The sequence below is a fragment of the Physcomitrium patens genome, chromosome 15 (assembly GCF_059467195.1).
Source record: "Physcomitrium patens ecotype Gransden chromosome 15, ASM5946719v1, whole genome shotgun sequence".
NCBI classification, from domain to species: domain Eukaryota; kingdom Viridiplantae; phylum Streptophyta; class Bryopsida; order Funariales; family Funariaceae; genus Physcomitrium; species Physcomitrium patens.
This window is the reverse complement of record NC_143424.1, coordinates 8592330-8613811: the sequence shown is the minus strand read 5'-3', so window position 1 is coordinate 8613811 and position 21482 is coordinate 8592330. Positions and strand designations below refer to the sequence as shown.

General features: G+C 37.8%; 3 protein-coding genes across 6 annotated transcripts; all 3 read left to right on the top strand.

Moving 5' to 3' along the window:
• The first annotated feature begins 879 nt into the window (after positions 1-879).
• LOC112292188 (ribulose bisphosphate carboxylase/oxygenase activase, chloroplastic) lies at positions 880-3457 on the top strand. Its single transcript, XM_024540435.3, has 4 exons — positions 880-1020; positions 1495-1817; positions 1944-2608; positions 2734-3457. The coding sequence occupies exons 1-4, from the start codon at positions 976-978 to the stop codon at positions 3042-3044; spliced, it is 1344 nt and encodes a 447-aa protein (XP_024396203.1). The 5' UTR covers positions 880-975; the 3' UTR covers positions 3045-3457.
• A 2977-nt stretch (positions 3458-6434) lies between these two features.
• Positions 6435-9108, top strand: LOC112292030 (uncharacterized). Of its 4 annotated transcripts, none has more exons than XM_024540116.3 (5): positions 6435-6539; positions 7270-7537; positions 7791-7933; positions 8235-8470; positions 8697-9108. In XM_024540116.3, exons 2-5 carry the CDS (start codon positions 7370-7372, stop codon positions 8870-8872), a joined length of 723 nt encoding a protein of 240 aa, XP_024395884.1. In that variant the 5' UTR covers positions 6435-6539; positions 7270-7369; the 3' UTR covers positions 8873-9108. The 4 variants fall into 4 exon arrangements, with proteins under 4 accessions (XP_024395884.1, XP_024395881.1, XP_024395883.1 ...); XM_024540113.3 differs by having other exon boundaries at positions 6435-6551; XM_024540115.3 differs by having other exon boundaries at positions 6435-6728.
• A 915-nt stretch (positions 9109-10023) lies between these two features.
• LOC112292236 (uncharacterized) lies at positions 10024-13984 on the top strand. Its single transcript, XM_024540525.2, has 5 exons — positions 10024-10691; positions 11179-11320; positions 11564-11641; positions 12030-13352; positions 13576-13984. Exons 1-5 carry the CDS (start codon positions 10614-10616, stop codon positions 13656-13658), a joined length of 1704 nt encoding a protein of 567 aa, XP_024396293.1. The 5' UTR covers positions 10024-10613; the 3' UTR covers positions 13659-13984.
• Positions 13985-21482: the final 7498 nt, after the last annotated feature.

Sequence of the window (21482 nt, the reverse complement as noted above, 5' to 3'; positions counted from 1 at the left end):
ATTTGTGGTGGTAATAGCAAAAAAATTGGTATCATTTACATACAAATACGATAATTTTAAACTTGAAGTTTATACTTGTTGTAATAAATTTCCTAAAAATTTTATTTATTTAATATGCAACACCATGATTTTAAATAATACTTTAAAATATATTTAAGAGTATAATATACTTATGTTTTGGATGATAGTTGGTCTACACCAAAGTAATTGACTAGATCTAACTTATGAACTACTTAAGTTATTTAGTCCTAAATACTAATGTTTATAGTAAATTATTATCCTTTTATAACTTGTTAGAAATATTGAAAAAAATTATATTCCATTATACAAAAAAATTCCAGTTAAGCCCAACTTTGTTTAAGCGACGACCACTTGGCACATGCCTTTCCTGATTGGCCCGGAGCCTTGTCGTCCCCCTATCACACCGTCTGTGGTTAGAAAGCACAGAAACAACATTCATCCAATACGATAAACCCATTCATTCATCTATTAGAAAACATTCGTCAAATCCAGCTTCCACTCACCACAAGGCTCGGCTGTACCATAGCCACACAACTGCAAAGAAACTCAAGCACCCCCCGTGCCCGAACTCCATCCACCGCTGGATCTGTCCACCCGATCGACGGCCATCTGAAGGCTCCCATCTCAGATAGGCACCTTGACGGCGGATCCAACAAAAATGGAGATAGTTGCATCGAAATTGAAGGAAAAATGAAGATACATAGAAAAAATGGGAGTATCTTCATATGAGGTATCTAGGAAAAGCGAGATGGGGGGTATGGTGGAGGTTAGCGGGACGTGATCCAGAAGCGCAGAGACGGACTCCGGCGAGGAGATTAAAATTCAGAGCGCGATGGGAGTGTTCACAAATCGAACAATCGCGAGCAGTTTCGGTGCAGGGATTCTCCAACCTTGCAGGCAAACTCTCCGGGAACAGTTGGGTACTTGTGTCTGGAGATTCTCAGCCCGGTGACGATGGCGACCAGTGTTGCAGCCATGCAGTCTGTCTCTGTGGCCCAGGTAACTGCGACGATGCGCTAGTGGTCTCTGATTTGGTCGGAGTGTGTTTTTTTCTTGCCTGTGGTCGTTTTGTCGTTGCTTTAGTTATCGAAGGGAGTGGATGTTGCGGTGATCGTGGTGAAGGGGGATGTTGCATGTGTACCCTCTCCGATTGGTCTTAAGTGATGGAAGAACGTTAGCGACCAGAAGTTTGGACATGGAGATTGCTGTTGTCAGAATTGTTGTCCTGGTGTGTCGTGTCCGGATGATTTTGAGGTGAGTTTAGTGTGTGGATTGTAGATTTAGAGATGATTTCGGTAACAAGTAGCAGATTTGTTTTCTCGATTTACTCTTCTCATCGGTGGACATGGCTGGTAATTGAGTACAGTACAGTGGTGAAATTTTTGGATGATTTTGAAAGTCCGGTGACGCACTGTGAGGTCTCCTTTTTTCGCAAGCTGATGCAATGGATTGCAACATGGCCGTGTGTTGCAGATGGACACCAAGGTGTCGACAGTCGCTACCAAGAGCGCTGTGCGCAGCTCTGCGTTCCTTGGCTCTATGAGCAGGGTCTCAGCCAATGTGACTTTGGGCGTTGCTAGCAGCAAGAGCCGCGTCGTGTGCGAGGCCGAGAAGACAGGTGAGCCTCCTAAGAAGGTCGACAGGTGGGCTGGACTTGGCAATGATATCTCCGATGACCAACAGGACATCCAGCGTGGGAAGGGCATGGTGGATGCCCTCTTCCAGGGTGCCGTCGGCCTGGGAACCCAGGTTGTGACCATGAGCTCGTGGGACTACGTCAGCACCGGCCAGAGGACGTAAGCGCTTCGTTCATTGCTGAATTTCCACTCCACTGCTTTGGTGCATCGTCTGAGATGTTGTCTCTGCTGAATTGTTCGGCGAATTGAGCCAAGCTGATTGTACTTGATGTGGCACATCTGCAGTTACAACTTCGACAACATGAAGGACGGTCTGTACATTGCGCCCGCCTTCATGGACAAGCTCATCATTCACATTGCCAAGAACTTCATGAACTTGCCAGGCATCAAGGTGCCCCTTATCCTGGGTGTCTGGGGAGGAAAGGGTCAGGGAAAGTCCTTCCAGTGTGAGCTTGTCATGTCCAAGTTGGGTATTAACCCCATTGTGATGAGCGCCGGAGAGTTGGAGTCTGGAAACGCCGGAGAGCCCGCCAAGCTCATCAGGCAGAGGTACAGGGAAGCCGCAGATGTCATCAAGAAGGGTAAGATGTGCGCCCTCTTCATCAACGATCTCGACGCTGGTGCCGGACGTATGGGAGGAACCACCCAATACACTGTCAACAACCAGATGGTGAACGCCACCCTCATGAACATCGCCGACAGCCCCACCAACGTGCAGCTGCCCGGAGTGTACAACAAGGAAGAAATCCCTCGTGTGCCAATCATCGTGACAGGAAACGATTTCTCTACCCTCTACGCGCCCCTCATCCGTGACGGACGTATGGAGAAGTTCTACTGGGCGCCCACCCGCGAGGACCGAATTGGTGTGTGCAAGGGTATCTTCAGACTGGACAACGTCAGCGACGACAACGTCACCAAGCTGGTCGACTCTTTCCCTGGCCAATCCATTGGTAATCCTCAACCTTTGCACTGCCTAAGATTTCACTGGCCTGATGTTTGATCGGATCCTAGCTCATCAAGTGGTACAAAACAGAAGTCGGGTTGCTCTATCTTACATGAATGTTGGATGGCGCAGATTTCTTCGGTGCTTTGAGGGCTCGTGTCTACGACGACGAGGTCAGGAAGTGGATCTCAGCCACTGGGGTGGACAACATTGGAAAGAAGTTGGTGAACTCAAAGGACGGTCCCCCTACCTTTGAGAAGCCCGCTATGACCATCGAGAAGTTGATGGAGTATGGAAATATGTTGGTGCAAGAGCAGCAGAACGTGAAACGTGTGCAACTCGCCGACCAGTACTTGTCCTCTGCTGCCCTCGGAGACGCAAACGCCGACGCCATTAGTCAGGGAACTTTCTACGGCGGTGGCCAAGCTGCTGCATCTGAGTAGAGAATTACTTCAGCTCGGTGGTCGTAGAGGCGTGTGTAAGGCATGTGAAAGTTGTTCCAACCCAATTGCGTAGGGCCCGTTTCTCATGCCTACTGTGACCTTTAGATTTCGAATGCAACTCCTGGGCTTTTGTAGTTTTGCCCTAGATGTGCATTGATCCCATCAGACGTGGAGTGATTTATTTCTATGTAGCTCTTCCTTTTTCTTTCGACTGAGTTCATATCTGGTTTGGAGTCTTCACTCTGCAGTGGAAATGTCCATCCCATATCAAATCGAACTGTTGTGAAGTAGCCCAAGGCATAGGTGAGCATGATGCACTGGCAGAGATATATTATACGCTAGGCACTTGAAGGCGTAGTTTGTTATTTTCAAGTAATGATTTTAACATGAAATTTGTATTTTTTTTTCTCGTATCTATTACGCTATTGAATGTTCCCTTCCGTTTCGTGGGAAAAGCAGACAATTCCACTCCGCTATGTTAATTCCTATAAATTCATCCTGTAGCATTTTGCATACTGTCAGCGCAATCAACCACTTCGTAAATGTTTTTTCGGATCACAACCACTACTACAAACAACGTGAAGTAGTCAACACAATCTTTCTAATATGTGAATTATCTCTTAATGCCGTACACCTTTCCACAATTTACAAAAACATTCTAAACATAGTAACTTACTTACTTATCCACATACCACATCGTCCATGTCAGCGAGCAGCACGATTAATTAGCACTTAGATTGTGCAAACCCCCAAAGAAGACAACAAATTTGGAAACCATCCAATCTTCACCCCACCACCTTCTCGTACCTCCGTCCACAAAAGTGACCGTCATCTCCAGCCAGTCCGATCAGGACAAGAGTCCTGCTTCACCTGACAACGCCAGTCATTACTTGTGGCCTCCTTAAGACATCAATTTTTACCCACATGTGGCAGATTTCTTCGCCTATCCTTATCCGTCGACTGATTCGTCCCCTCAAACTTTTCCCAGTAGTGTTATTTCCTATTTCAGGAACAAATTTGTATGCAATTTCCGACATCAGACGTCGCTGGCGGCCTCGAATTATACACCACTCAAATATCTCTTCGATTTACACTTTCGCATTGGTCCATTCGGTCTCCCGATTCCCATTCACAAGGTGCAAATCAGAAGGCTGTAAGAGCCTGCTGGGTAGCAGTCCGCTATCGGAGTCCAGGGTGATTTTACACCATTTGATATTTTATTGAGTATCAGAAAGTCTTTCTGGTAGTGAAGACCATTCGGGGTAAACTTTCTCAAATCCAGGTATAAATGCCTTATCAAAAATATTTTGTTTCCAACATGAAGTATTTGTGCCCATTTTCTAATAATAGATTTCCAAATACTTATATATAAATATATAAACGAAATAGCCCAATGTCATATCCTTTAAGCTTGTATACACTCTCCAAACTTATTCAAGATAGCTTCTTGTTTTTGTGGCATTCAAAGGAAGCTATGAATATTTTTATTTGGAGCTAAACTATTTTCACTTTTTTCTATTCTTTTTCTTTCTTTCTTTCTTTATTTTTGGCACCACTTAAATAATTATCAAAAATATTTTCCTATTATTATTTGAGTTATTAAAATGAGGATTATCTTGGTTGGTAGAAAGGTTTTTGTTATTATATAGCCTCCTTAATTGCACACTAATCTACTATAGTTTGATCTCAATTGATCTAAGCAAGGCAAACCAAGTATGTTTTGCAACACCTACATATTGAGTAATAAATTAGAAGACCACTATGAGTAATTGAGTAATAAATTATTTTTTATGTTGTAAAACATCCAATTCAATCCCTACTTTTAGAAAGAAAGATTTTTTTTTCTCTTAACATATTATGTTATTGTCTTTGAAGAAAATAAATAAGGGATTCTATGAATATTTATATTGAGAAGAAATTTATAGTGTTGCTTAGGTTCATTCAAGATTGTAGATGATTAGAGCCATTGAACAAATTTTTGATTTTAAAGAGTTCCTTAAAATGCAATACATCCTTACATCCAAGTCAATGTATCTATTCCTAAGGAAAGGGTGATTTGTTTCAAACTTCAAAAAATAATTTGGAAGAATTTAAATAAATAAATAATACAATGGAAATCCAAAATTTACCTACTTTATTTCAATTTTGGACGAATTACTCTATATATAATTGGATACTATTGAGCATGCAAAATCTAACTATCACTTTATCCTAAGAAGTATATTAAGATAGAATTATTATATATCTTAAATTTTATTGGATAATAAGTTCATTAAGAAAGTATTTACAACCTTTTTATTAAGTAGATTCTTTATTACTTCTTTAGGATCTGTAATTTATTATTATTTATTTATTTATTTTTAGATTCATAACATATAGATCAAGAGATTTTAAAGTTTATTAAATATTTACGCTTTTTACAGATTTTTTAATACCAATATTGTATTTTTACAAGTTTCTTTGTTAGGGATTGTTTATATAACCATAAAGAAATTCTGAAAGAAAGAAGTTCACCTTTAATAATTATAAATCCTCTAGCAAAATGAAATTTTGTAAAGCATCAACACTCTAAATTACACTGAATTCTATATCTTATTATTATTATTATTGATATCTTGAGTTTGTTAAAATAATCCAAAACAATTTTTTGCATATTGACATATTACTGGAAGATTTAAAATTTAAAGAATATTTACGCTACTTAGTTTTATTTTTTCTTAACATCTTCTTAGATAGTCACATTCAACATTTTTTCAACTATAATAAATAAATAATAATACTATAAATTTTTTTATGCCATATTTAACAAAAAATAGTTTTCTTATTAAAAATATATATTCCAAAAACATGATTAGTCTCTTAAATAAATTTGATTATTAAAAAATTGAAAATTTCAAATTTTACTTCAAATTGAAATAGAAAATTAGAATTTAATTTGTCATGAGTATTAGAAAAATTAAGTATGAAAAAAAATAGTGATTTTTTGGAAATCTTTGCATAGTTAGGTATTTTAAAAAATAACCATCATATTATTATAAATATAGAACCTTGGACAAAAATTCAAAATTTTTAAATATTTGAAAAATGACTTTAATGAGCACTGATTCTAATTTCTTTTTCCATGTTAATTTTCATAAATTTTATATGAAGTATGTAGTAAGATAATAATATACTTCATAGCACATTGCAAGAAAGTATATTTAAAATAGCTGCTCATTCTTTTAAATAAATTAAATTTTCCTCATAAGTAAGACATATCAAAGGTCAAATCATACGTCCGAGTGTCCACTGCTGATGTCCAGACTGTCTCGTATCTGTAGATATCAAGTTGTGATGGTCATTCGCCGAGTATATGAGGCTTGAAGTCGCACTCACCTTGGTTTCCTCGCCCGATTCCGTGTGCACACGACCAATTAGGGTTTCATGACGATTGATTGCATCGTCAGCAGATCGAGAGATTGAGTTGCTGCAGATTGCGCGAGCTGGAACCCCGAGGTAGTTTTGCTGGTACGCATTTGCAAGCAGGACGGCTTGAGTTCTTCAGCTGTAATTAGTGTCTCGGCTCCGTAATTTGTTTTAAGGATTTTAGACGATTCAATGCGCTCTTGCTTCTGCTCTCATGCCTGCCCTACCCAGCAATCGACGGTTTGACACCGATCGGAGGGTTGACACCCTTGCCGGAGTGTGAGATAGCTTACTCATTTACTTGAGTTTCGAGGTTTTGAGTTCGTCCATGACTGTTGAGCGCTCTTTAAGTTGGGTTTACAGATTCCTTTTTCCGAGGTAGTAGCATTATTGGAATTAGTAGATTAAGTAGACAATGCCACCAATGATAAGTTTACATGGTCTTTGCTAATTGGAATTGAAGGCTGTCGAACATCATGCGTCTCTGCGTACGACGAAGTGGTAATTTGGGTTGCAATTCCCGTAAATGGGTCTGATTAATGGTTTTGATGTTATACAATGGTGCACAACATGACATTGTGATGAATCACGATTTTATATATGTTTAAGAGTCGATTATTGCTGGAGTGCTTGATCCCTTGAGATGGCTTTTGAGCATACTTGAACTAAATTAACATGACGCACGTGTCACCGAGCTTTGTTAAAGAACAGTGCAGGTATAGAAGTTTCATTTTTCATTTTTCCATCTTTCATTTTATAATGTTACTGTAGTATCTGCTGATGTTGGTGTTTGCATTTCGTTTTATGGACGTGTGGACAGGCGTTTGACTTGCATTATACTGTTCGCCTGTACATGAGCTTTTCTTAAAACCAAGAGCAGGAGAGATTTGCAGGTTGGGGCTTGTGTTGACGAGGCCATAATGCAAACAATGATTGATCTGGCAATGCCATCAATCCATACCTCTGGTGGCTTGGCATGTATGATTGGTAGTACTCTGGCATGCAGGTTTGAGGTAGCTGAGTTCTTTGTGAGCTGGCAAGGAGTGCTCACACTTGCATTTACTGGATTCCCAGATGCTCTTTTAGAGGTAAGGAGTTGGTCCTTTGAAAACGAATCTCAATGTCCTTCTGGTTTTGGTCGTTATGTGCTTTCAAAGTCCATTTCTTTTCGTATTCGCAAGTTCTTGTGAATTTTTAAGCTGATCTCATAGTGTATTGGTATTGAAGCATTTCCTGTGCGTGATTTGTGTTTAGTTTCGTGTCTGTTACGCAGAAGCAGGGCTTTCAATGTGAGGTTTCGAATGTGTGTTTGACATTATCGTCCTTGAAATGCTTGATCAGCTTAAAACCCAAGTCGAAGAGTTTTACCCTGGTGTAATGAAGGAATTCCCTGGATCTAAGTGGCCCAAAGTCAGCATTGGATGCCTTCGCGATAATAAGCGTCTTAGTAGATTAGATCTCGAAAGGCTGCGTGACATCTGCAGGTAGCTTTCAATTCCCCCATAAATTATCAAGAATGGAAATCCTCGGGGCTTCTCGGTTTGGTGGATTGTCTTGTTTCTTTACCCAATCCTTGTTCGCTATCCCCGCAATAGAGTCTCGCGTATTTGAAAGTTGAGTGGTGCTTGAGGTGATTTAGAAGACATGTGGCTATGCGTGACAAGTTTTGTAAACTTTGTCTACGCCAAAATACATCCACAGTCAGTTGTACTTTTACGTAAATTACTCCGTTTAGGAAAGGACGTTGATTGAACTTCTGAATTTAGTGGTTGATGGATCTTGCAGTGAAGAGAACTCGTACCTAATCTCTACGACTCCACCGGTTGAAGTGGACAAACTCTCAATTGTTCTCTTTTCAAATTGCTGCCTTGAACAAACACTAATGACAACAGATGTCACTCTCGCTCTTCCAGCTGATTTGAGGCCACCCAACAGCGAACATCGCGCCAGTGTACGATCTGTTCTGGATGAATTTCGTCGAGAAAATCTCGACAATTACTATTTCAATGCCTCTAAAGATGGTATGTTTCCACCCACGAATCTGGAAGGGTTCTGTTCAGAAATTAAAGCACAATCATTGCTCTGTTTAGAAATTGCGGGTAGAAATTATTAGACATGATATTCATTACTTCGCCCTATGTGCTTGGCTCAATCTTTTATTTTTGTAAGTCCAGATTAATAAATCTGAGTGTCCTCAATAGGCGACAACTTCTACTTCTGTCTGAAGTTCTCTCCTCTTTTTAACAGGCAACCGGTCAGCTCATTACAGAGGGTTCAAGGCCGGTGTAACACTTGTTCACTTCCTAACCAGCATTCCTAGAGCGATTGCTAGATTTAGGGAGCGCGTGGAGAGAGAGCTGCCCAACATGTATGATTGGTTTGCTGATCGTGCTCTCCACATTACAGTGCGAGCAATCCTATGATTAATCACTGATGGGATAATCTGGTTTCATGTCAGCGCTTCATACCTTGATACCTTGGACACACTGCACTGCTACAAAGTGGATGATATCTCAAAAACTTGATAACATGCCTGATTTGTGTGCACAGAGACGAATAGGCAGAAGTTATTGCTAGTGCTTGGTTTCCGTGAGCAGTCGATCTTTTCGATCTACTGCATCATGAATGACTTCCTAATAAACCACATATCTTCAGTCTATGAAGACCTACAACAATATAGAATGTGCGTCCTCTCGACTGCCCAACAATTTGGGATGGAGTGGAGGATCATGTTCCATCAAGATAGTTAATTAAATGAATGAATAAATGAACATAGTTTTGAACTAGAATTGATTTAATGTATTATATAAGTATATTAATTTACTGCAATCAATGATGCATGCTATGTTTTATATATGGCCTTTAATATGCAAAAAAATGATGTTTGTGACTAAGTATGATACAGTTTTTCTTTTTCTTTTTCTGTTTTCTTTCCTTTACATTAGTATCTTAGAACGGGTTATCATCTTAAAAACACCATCATATAAAAATAATAAATTTTCTAACAATAATGACATAAAGAATAAAATATGAAAGTTGTAGAAATTGATTATGTTATTTCTTTTTAAATCCAAAAACTCATTCAAATGAAGAAAAAATCAATCTTATTTAGTTTGAATACCATTAGTTTTTGTTAGAAATTATTTAATAAAAAATAAAATAAAAAGCCAACTATGCCGTAAGTTTGTTTTCAGAATTAAAACATAAATACCAAGTCAATGTTTTGAATAAATATACGAATTAACAATATCTCATATCTATCTATATATATATATATATAGAATGACCATTTTGAAGGTGTACCCACATCATAGTCTACATTACGAATAAAATTGCCACATGAAGCATATTTGTGTGAACTGAATACCGCCGATGGTGTTTCTCATCCTGTACATTCATCCATATCGGTCATCATTCAAGTCCAACCCCACCGAAGACTGATTGCGGTTGAAATACGCACTCGTTGCCTTTTCGATTTGTCTCGGGACTTTATTACTCGTCGTTCCCGTTGCCAACGTCTCGCAGCCCAGCGACGATTTCTTTTCATACCATGCAGGATTGCTTCACCATCATCATTTCTTTGTCTCTGTTTCCAGTGCCAGAGACTGACTGCACACCCTGCGCAGCCACTGTCGATCGATCCGTTGTGAGCGGACACCGATATGGTATACGTTGGCGATAGTTGCTGTTAGCTAGCTGCGAGGATCGGCCGCGGATCCACCCGTCGTCATGTTCTGTGCAGAAAATCAATCGTGTCTATCGGCTCCATCGGCAGCATGAGCAGTTCTCGAGGTTAGAGCTGGAGATTGCTCGTGCGCGTTTAAATCTCTCCCTACGGTCTGGTCTGTGCGAGGAGCATTGATGAAATTTGGTCGGAGTTTGGTGAGTCATCGGGATTTAGAAGTGTGAAGTATATGTGAGATGACCAGCCCGCTAAGTAGAAGTTCGTACATTCGGGCACATCCAGTTCCTACTCTGCATGTTTTGAATGTGTTGGCTCGATCGTCAACGTAAGTATGAATCCATTGCTGCGCAAGAGAGCCTCGATGTTTTTGATTATTGCTAGGAATTTTCAGCATTCGTAAACGCGGATTTCGGTGGCCAGCATTCTGTGAGGAACTGCGTTTATTTCCGGAAATGATAGTTTGAGTTGAGGATCAAACAATGGCGCAAGTGGATTCGCCACCGAGGACGAACTTGGCCTTGCAACCGTCGCCTGTACTTATGGAAGCAGTTCTAAAGGTATGGTCTATTGTTCGTACTGAAATGCTGCTCTTGAAGTTTGACAAATTAAACTTCGAGCATTCTTTGAGTGTAGTTATCTTTTGAGGCCTCTCCTTTGAACGCACCTGTGAAGTTAAACTGCCATTTTCTTGTGAAAGAATAGTGACTGTTATTTCAAGTGTACACGATCACCATTGCAAGTCAGCAAGTTTAATACTAAGAGAAAAGGAGAGGATTCTGCAATGTTCAATGGTGACTTTTGGCTTTGAAGAGCGAACACTCCACTTAAGAACTTTCTGGTAAAGGACTGTCGATTGGCAGTGAGACTAAAGCATTATGACAATATAGTAGATATCGCAACTTTGTGCCTGGAGGTAGCTTGTTCTTGCGATTGCGACAGGTCTCTCTCCACGAGACACAGATTATTACATAGATCTTTGACACAGTCTAAATGATAACAACTGCAGAAGTGAAATTTAGCCAATTTAGGATTGCTTGGGTACAGGTTGATCAGGTTGTTGCTCGTCTTCAAAAATTCCAAACTACTATTTCCAGGGTACACTCGAGTCCGGTAAATTCGAAACACACTTGGATCTCCGGAGCGAATCGCTTTGGAGAAAAGAACGCTGGGCCAGTTGGATGTCATGGTAATTTGCATTGTAATTGTATTATGCCTTCAGTTTTCTACTTCATCTTATGACGACTTGGATTGTAGCGTTGGTGGACACTAGTAAGTGATGCAACTTAGATTGTTGCTAGCAACATCATTTGCAGAAAGGTCACCACATACCACCCTGCGGAACTCTTCTGCTGACGATTCTGTTATTGTTTTAGGATTGACATCTTGATTGTATCTAAATCATCAATATGTCTGTATGATTTTGGTTCAGATAACCACCGTTGGATATCTCTGAATGATCACAAGGCTGATAGCAGAGTCCAGTCGAAAATACAACCGGAAGCGACAGGTTTTGCCGTTTACTTCCTCTTCCAGCTTTAATATTTAATTATATTTCCTTTTTATTCTAATAATTTTTATGAACCTTATTGTCGAAACAGTCTGACAACCCTTTAGTAAGTTTCCGGTCGAGCCCATGGCGTTGATGCAGTTAATAATAGCCAGCGATAATGCGAGTCTCCGTCCTGCTGACTACCGTTAGTACTTCGTATACACTAGTTCTCTTAGCGTCACTATCTCTTTTGCCTCATTTCGAGTGTCCCGTCCTAGGATAATGAGTACTTTTAACTCATCAACTTCAGCCATTTCGTCTTCAGCTGAGAGGAAGCAGTGGTCATCACCTGCTGACCAGGCACTCGATGTTATGTCAGAGATACTAATGGCTAGCCAATTTACAGAGCAATTTGCCAAGTTCTGTGCGGAAGAAATGAGACAAGACGGGCTTCGGAAGGCCCAGGAACCTGCTGATGAGAGTCCAGAGCTGGAGAAGCGGTTTGGCAAAGATATCAAGGGAAGAGATATTGCGTTTCCAACCAAGGCTCAAGTGCAGAAGACCATGCGCGCCAAATCTTCCTCATTACGACCCTTAAGTGGGTTCAAGGTAGGAGGTTTTCCTTCTGATGTCACTGTCAAACTGTTTCCACCCGCAAAGTTACATCGCGGAAGAGACCCTCCGAGCAAGGATAATAACAAGCGTAATTGCGGTCGTGCTTCTTCACACGGACGGAGAGTGAAAAGTTGTAGCCGGAGCAATTCTTCATCACCGAAACCTCTCGTTTCACGACCACTGCGTTTGAATGCAGAGAGCCCTGAAACAAAGCGAGGAAGACTTTTCAGCTCGCCATGTAAAAGTTTCAGGGAATCTGCAAATGATGCAGACGACGAGCTTCTAGGCCCTAGGCGCTCAATGACTGTGACTGAAATCAGGGGCTCTATGAAACTCTGGATGCTGACACACACTGAGGGAATGCTGTTTTCAAATACTCTGAATTCACTTTCCCCTCCTAGAATTTCTGCGGACAGGCTCACACCTGCGAAGATTGTTTCTACAATAGGGAGGCGAAAGAGCTGTCTTACTCATCCTTTTCCAAATTCTCCTGAACTTGCTGAAAGAGAGTTAACGAAACTTCGCATCACGACATCAGCAAACCCCCTTTTGCAAACCATCTCCAAAACTACCTTCAAAAGAGAAAGTCCTACCAAGGTTGCATCTAAATCTCTCGTTCTCACTAGAGCGATTAAACGAGAAAACAAGGCACGAAAGGCTGCCATGACCCGGGCCGTACGACACGTCGAGATGGCGTCCGTGGGTGGACCCCAGAAGAGTTCCACAGTGACTATGCTTGACCTCCTCCAAATAAAGTCTCCATCTCATCTTCCAGCCACTCCGGTTGTGCTTTCGGACCAACCCTCAAGGAAGTTGATGCCATTGGATGTAAATACCAGCGTCTCGAATAGGCCTGTTGTGATGGATAGGTCTAACAAACTAGCAGAAGACTTTCTATGCAGAGCATCTCACTCTCATGCCAACGCCTCTGCTAAGGCGGAGATTCCCGGACATAAACCTAGCAGACCTTTTGCCTGTTCCATGTACGGCAGTTCTGTTGATAACTCTGTCAAGGAAAACATCCAGGTACCATGCGTGCCCGTCGCCGCATCGTTCCTGCGGAACATGTCGAGTACACCCACTCCCAACCGCAGTCTGTCACGAAAAAGTCCAGGTATTCTCCGTGTTTCTTCGTTTTGAGCATGTGTTTTTTCGGTGCGGGTATATCGCCATTACAGTCCGAGCTTAGGCAGTATTTCTTGCCAACGTCAGCCACCCTGAATTCTCGTAGTTTGAATTGCGTCGCTGAGTAGTCAGGTTAGGCCAGCCTTGTGAAACGTATCACTACACATCCAGCAATATGCTGTTTTCTAAACGATGCTTTGATCTGTGCACAGGGTTCTCGCTCATACATCGCGCTAAAGTGTGGGTGTCATCCCAAGCCGTCAAACAAGGAAAGGTCCTTCATCTGGAGAGGTGATTCTTTATCTTAGTGCCTCACCTCTGTCCATAACCGCAGGAGAGCAAGGTCTGCGCCGCCTCCACACATAGGTGTAGCAACGCATTTTGTTGCAACTGATTACCGTGGTAGAATAATTTTATGTATATTTGCCTTCCTTATACAAACATAGATGCTAGCCCTGCTGTGGAGACGATTTTCCAACCTTGGGAAAGCTAATCGTAGCCAAGCCATAGTGTTGTAATTTTATGGCGTGACTCGTCATGAATGGCTTATGATGAAATCTTGAGTATCATTAACGGGATTGCCTGCAATTGAATTCGATTTCATAGAAGATTTTAAATCCAGCTTTGGTGAGAACTCTCACGTTGTCGGCACTGTTTTTGTATGTTTGCTACATTGTTTAAATTTGTTTAGCCTTAGCATAAACTTGGAATATGAGGCTGTTTTAGATGTACGCTTTTTAGAAGTTAGGATTCAAAATTAACTACTAATGAAGTTTGAAAAGAAATTGGAATTTGTTTAGGATTTAGTATTTGTTAAATATTCAGTATTTACTGGGACTTTAGAATCTACAAAGATATTGACTTGTTTAAGGTGAGAATTTAGCTTAGAATTAAAAAACAATTTGTAATTTTTTAGATTGGTTTACAATAGAATTAGAGAAAGGTGGGATCCTAAGTTACAAGTAGATTTTGATAAAAAATTAAAATATATATTTAATTAAAAGAATCATATTACAAAAAATAATCTTAGAAGTTAATATATATTTTAAATAAATTATATATATATATATATATATATGTATATGATGTTTAATTTTTGAGATAATAGATATTATATAGAGTGAATAATTTTTTTATTTATATATTTGTATGTATGTATAGGACAATGTTAAAGTGATCTAGATTCTTACTAGATCAATAAATCCTGAACATTATTGCACCTTCTTGTCATACATCTTAATTTTCCATGTTTTCATCTTCTATCTTGTTTTGACCTTTTAAACCCCATTCCAATCTATTCAATCCTATTCTTTATATTGAGCCCATTTTTATAATTTTGTTGTTATTGTTTGTGTATTCAAGCCTTTTTCAAGGAGATATAAAAGATAGTATGTAGGTTGGTTATATCTCTTAAGTACACTTGATGCAAGAGCTGAATTTCCTCTAAATTCTAAGATTGTGGCTTTGTTTGTAAGCACCTTGACTTCTAAATTTGTAGAATTCAACTCTTCATGCCTTGAAGTAGAATTGAAGATGCACTTAGTAGGTTCATTTTCTCCTTTTAATGTACCATAGAATTTATGTACATATAACCTTCAATAGGTTTCTATGAAGCAGACTCAATAGTAAGCATAAAATTTATTAATTGAATAATATCAAGTATGGCGGTATCTCAAGTATATTACTTGATTTCTTATTTAATCTAAGATCATCACCTTTCATTTGTCTTTCAGTTATAGGAGTAACTTTTGATAATTTTTGATAATTTTTTATATTCTTTTTAGAAATATTGTAGAGAAATATTTCTACAATATCAACATTATATGACTATATTATTGTGAAGGATAAGAACTTGATAAAAAGAAATAAACAAGTGAGACTTCTCTCAAAGAAAGATGACAAAATAGAAATAATTCAATATGTATATTAAGAAAGAAAGTATAATGGCTATTGTCAAAAGACAAGAAAATTAGAGATCCTTGAAACTAAACTAGAAGTAAGAAAGGAGTTGATAAGAGTGAAGAAGGCTTCACTCTTGTCTCTATATATACTAACTAACTAGGGACTATGTGGCGATGCTCTATAGGACCTCCAATATGTGTTGACTTTGTAGGATACATGCCTTGACTTATAAGACAAGTTTTTCTACGTGTGGACCACATAGTTAGTTTGGTCTTCAAGCTAACAATACGTGTGGCACATGGCTAACTTATTAACTACGTTTCTAATCCAAAAAGTCAATTAAAGACACTTACAAAGTCAAAGCAACATCTATATAACTTCTAGGAAGCTTCCATAGCAAATATTATAGAATTAACTTACTTTTATTTATTTTTTACTTACTTCTACCTATTTATATATGTAATTACTGGCTTACATGTGTATGTCTATGACATTACCTTCCCTTCTATGGATGAGTTCCACGAGGAGTGATCATCATATGTTAAGAAAATCTATGATGCGACGAATTGTATTTGCCACATACTCTGATCATTGTTCTCTTCAAAGATGATTGATAGGGCCTCTCAACCATTGATAGTCTCGCATACCGAGGCAGGAAGACCACCTAGTTATTTAATTGTTATTGAGGCCTTCATAACTTCCTTCAAATAAAACATTTGGGATACCGTCAAGAGCTGCTCCTACCTCTAGTAAAATCACAAAACATTGGAAGTCCCTTCCAAGATCGTGATACCAAATGCGTTGTATTTCACCATTCATTCAAGGAAGAATATATTATTCTTAAAGATCTTCATCTTGATTGTGTCATCTTGAAGGTTGTGACAATCGTAATGTTAGCAAATGAAGGCTCTTTAGTCGAATCTGCTAGTTATTAGTTCTCCATCTCATCAATGTCACAACTACAAAGAAGCTACAAATAAAGATTGAAAGTAGAATGTTATCTTGCTTAGATTTTGTTTCTTTCATAAAGAAGGTTTTCATCTTGATTTTGATGGATGTCATCAGTGAAAAGCCTCCACTGTCTTTACTACATTTGTAAGATTCTTTACTGGCTCCCATGTGCATTCACTAATATCATATCCGTGCCAATGGATAAGATATTTCAATTTATTTTGACGCCGCCTTAAATCTAAGACTTCTTCTACTTCGAACTCTTCATTATTCTCCACTTCAATAAGAGGAGGTGGAGCTTATTTTCTTCTTGGTATGTTCACTGTCTTGTATGGTTCAAGAAGAGATACGTGGAATATTGGATGGATTTTCATTGACTCCGACAGGTATAAATGATATGCAACTAGATTGATTTATACAAAAATAGAAAATGGTCAAAGCCTTCGACAATCCAACTTGTCACAAGGATGAATGGTCTTGATATTATGACAAAGTAACCATACCTTGTCTTTCATATGGAATGGTGGTTGTTTCTTTGGATAGACATCTGCATTGACTTTTTGTTGTTCTTGAGCTTCTTTTAACTATGCCTTCATTGTTGCATGTAGCTCTGATAAATGAATTACCAAATCTTTTGCTACAAGATTATCAACTTTTGAAAAGTCAAAAGTATCAAGTCGTGGATGATAACCATAATTGACAAAGAAAGGTGTTTATTTTGTAGAAGAATGTAGTGTATTATTATAAGCAAACTCTGCCATTGGCAAAAAAGTTGTCCAATCATCTTGATGGTAATTGATGGTACATCTTAAATACTGCTCCAAAACTTAATTAACACACTCTGTTTGTCCATCAGTTTGAGGATGGAATGTCGAAAATAGTTTTATATCCACTTTTAGAATCTTGAAAAGAGTCTGCCAAAATCTTGATACAAATTGAGTTTCCATATCTGATATAATATCCTTGGGTAATCCATGATAGCGATAGATATTGTCAAGAAAGAGCTTAGCTATTTCTTCACATGTGATGGATTTTGTACATGGTACAAAATATTCCATCTTGGTAAAATGATCTAATATCACGAATATAGAGTCATAAGAACTTGAGATTGAAAGATCTATCATGAAATCTATAGAAATAGAAGACTATGGTTGTTCTAGAATGGGTAATGGTTGAAGAAGTTTGTAAGGTCAATGACGAGGAGTTTTTGATCTTGAGCAAACATCACAAGATTTTACAAAATCTTTGACTACTTTTCACATTTGAGGCCACCAAAAATCCTTGAATATTAGTTCCAAAGTTTTATTGTATCTAAAATGTCATGCTACTGGAAAGTCATGACAAGCTTGAATAACACATAATCGAGCTTTACCTTTTTGAACATATAGGGGTCCCTCAAAATATAGTAGATTATTCTTGAATTCAAACTTGGAAGTATTATGAGACTTTGAAGGGTTTTTCTTAATATCACAAATAAGACGATCAGAAGACATATTTGACTGAACTTGCTTAATGAAAGTTGAATCAATGGTTAGTGTTGATTTCATTACTCAAAGATGAAGATGCTCTAGCTTCAAGAGAATTGTCTATTGTTGATCGAAAGCAGCATCTCTTTCCTTTGATATAAAGTAAGATCGTCTAGAGAGTGCATCTGATAAACCTTGTTGTTTTCATGGTCGATAAGTGATCTTGAATTTGAATCTTAACAAAGACATATTCCAACAGGCTTGGCAATAATTCAAAATACGTGCTAATATAAAATATTCAAGATTCTTGTAATGTGTATATATGGTGACTAGGCTAGAAGCACCTTCTAGATAATGGCACCATTCTTGAAACAAATCCACAATTGAAAGAAGTTCTTTGTCGTGGATCTCATGGTTGATTTTGGTTGCTGAAATTTTTTTGGAATGAAAAGCTGTTTGATGAGATTTATCATCTGTTCCCATTTGTGACAATATGACACCCAAAGCAAAATTTGATGCGTTTGATTCTATAAAAAATTGCTTAGAAAAATTATCGCGATACAAGATTGGTACAGAAACAAAGGTTGTCTTTAAAGCTTCAAATCCTACTTTTGCTTCTTGATTCTATTGAAGTTTGTCTTTACAAGTCAAACGTATAAGTAGAGCTGCAACTTGAGAGAAGTCTTTGATGAAGATCCGATAGTAGTTGACAAATCCCAAAAAGCATTGGACATCTCTTACCATTTTTGGGATCTTCCAATCTATAATAATTTGAACTTTCTTAGGATCCATTATAAGTGCATCATTTGAAATGATGTATCCTAAGAATTCAACTTGAGTAGTGTGAAATATACACTTTTCTATGTTGGCATAGAGTCCCGCATCTCTTAGTTTTTGTAATACGTGACAAATATGAAGTTCATATTCTTCTGTGTTTTTAGAATAGATTAAGATGTCGTCTAGGTAACAAATAATAAAATCATCTAAAAACTCTCAAAAGACATCATTCATTAGATATTGGAATGCTGCTGGTGTATTTGTAAGTCCAAAAGGCATGACATTGTATTCAAAATATCCATACCTTGTTTGAAACGCAATCTTCTATTCATCTCTTTTTTTGATGCGTACTAAATTATATGTTCCTCGTAGATCTATTTTTGTATAGATCTTAGCTTGATTCAACTGATCAAGGAGTCGAGATATCAAAGGTAGCGAGTACCTGTTCTTGATGGTGATTTTATTGAGTCCTCGATAATTGACAGACATCTACAATGATCCATCTTTTTTCTTCATAAATAAAATTGGAGCTCCTATTGGAGATTTAGAGTGGCGTATGAAGTTCTTGGCCAAATTCTCTTCAATATACTCCTTTGGTTCAGTCAACTCATTTTGAGATAAATTATAGACTGGTCCAAATGGCGGTTGTGCTCCTTCTTGAAGGTCAATTGAGCAGTCATAGGAACAATGTTGTGGAAGAGTATCTATATTTTTCTTCTCAAATATATCTTAAAAATCTTGATATTGGCTTGGAATGCCACTTGAAGTCTTTTTATTAGTAGAAACAAGTGTGGCATAAATGACACAAGGTGATCCTTCTTTTGTAGCATGCAAGAAAGTTCTTGCACCTACAAATATAGGTTTAATTGTAGTAAACTTATGACTTTCTACTTAATTGTCTATGCTCTTAGTTATACTTTCACAAAAGTCAAGACTATGAGAAGTCCAATCTATTTTAGGATTATATTTTTTTAGCCATGATAAATCTAAAATGACTAGATTAGAATGAGATCTAATAATATTAAATATTATAAAGCTACTATGACCATTAGTTGTTACTTCTATAGGAAGGATTTTATGAGTAACATCTCCTAAAGACAACGGACGACCATCTATGACTTCTACATGAACGGATTTAGTTTTCTTTACTAAAAGTATGCTATGTCTTTTAGCAAATTCTTCATCTAAGAAACATGTTGAGGCTCCTAAATCTAACAAGGTAAAGGCTTTGTGATGTTTAGGTTCTAAAATAATATTTATTTTAAAACATAGAGAGGATTCTAAGAAGAGAATAAGACCTTTATTAGGCATTGTATAAGGTTCCAACCACACGGATCCTATTGTAGCTAAAGAAATTTGTTTTCTGACATGCTATCTTCTTTGATAACTGTACTCATTATTTTATGGTTGCATTGCTTCTTTAGGCAATGTTGAGCAGTGTACTTAGGTTCTCCACAATATAAGCACAATCCTCCCTAACAACGATAAGTCTTTTCTTGTTTAGTAAGAAGTTTGAAATGTACCAAATCAATTTGCATATCTTCTACTTCTGAATGTATGTGTTGAAGAGATGTTGGTGTTGCCATTGAATTATAGTAACGTTGAAGTCCACTTGTACGGTTCTCAGATCAAAATTTAAAAAGATGATTGTCGCACTTCACAGCAAGGTCAATTGCTTGATTCAATGTTTGAGGATCATGTAAGTTGAGCATTAATTTTTTTACCTCATATTGTAATCCATAGAGAAATTGGTTAACAAGTGCAGCATCATCGCACTTGATATGAGTTGTAAGTTGCTGAAACTATGAAGCATACAACATTATTGATCAATTTCTTTGTCGCAAAATATAGATCTTATTGGTTGCAACATAAATTATATCATATTTTCCATACATAGATCAAAACTCTGCCAAAAAAGCCTTCAAATTATCTAATATTAGATCTTGTCATTCAAAAAAAGATGAAAACCATAATAATATTAAACTTGAAAGAAGTGTACTAATGAATCTAACTTGCGATCCTAGAGTTGGATAGCTTTGGAGTTGAAGTTCAATCACAAGTTGTACTTGATTGATAAATCTTCTAAACTTTGATCTGGTGCCATCAAACTTCTCAAGTAGAGTAATTCTTGGTTCTTTAATATTGGAAGGGCGTTCTACCATAGGAAAATGGACATGATTTGGTGCAGATGTTGAAGCAGCTCCAATCATTTCTATATCTTCACATCGTGCCAATCTTGTTTCTCCTAGTGGTGGTAAATTGAATTGATGCATCGCAAGCATTAACTTCTTCAATTGCTCTTGCATTTGTGCCATTGCACTCTTCATTTCAGCAAGTTCTACTATAATAACACTTAGAAAATAAAGATGTCTAATATTACTCAAGATAAATAGAAGAGAAGACTTGAGAACAAAAAAAAAATACTTGGGACAATATCAATTTAGAAGAGCATAATCTGCAACTTCTAATATGCTTATGTTTTATCAAGAGAAAAGAATAATCCATGCTTAATCAAGATTAGATAAAGCTCTGATATTGTGAGTGTACTCTTATCAATGTGTCAAAGATAAGAACTCGATAAAAATAAATAAACAAGTGAGACTTTTCTCAAAAAAAGATGACAAAATAGAAATAATTCAATATGTATATTAAAAAAGAAACTAGAATGGCTATTGCCAAAAGACAAGAAAATTAGAGACCCTTGAAATTAGACTAGAAGCAAGAAAGGAATTGATAAGAGTGAAGAAGGCTTCATTCTTGTCTCTATATATACTATCTAACTAGGGGCTACATGGTGATGTTCTATAGGACCTTTAATATGTGTTGACTTTATAGTATACATGCCTTGACTTATAAAGCAAGTTTTTCTACGTGTGGGCCAAGTAGTTAGCTTGGTCTCCAAGCTAACAACATGTGTGGCACATGGCCAACTTGTTGACGACGTTTCTAATCCAAAAAGTCAATTAAAGACACCTATAAAGTCAAAGAAGTATCTATAAAGCTTCTAAAAAGCTTGCATAGCA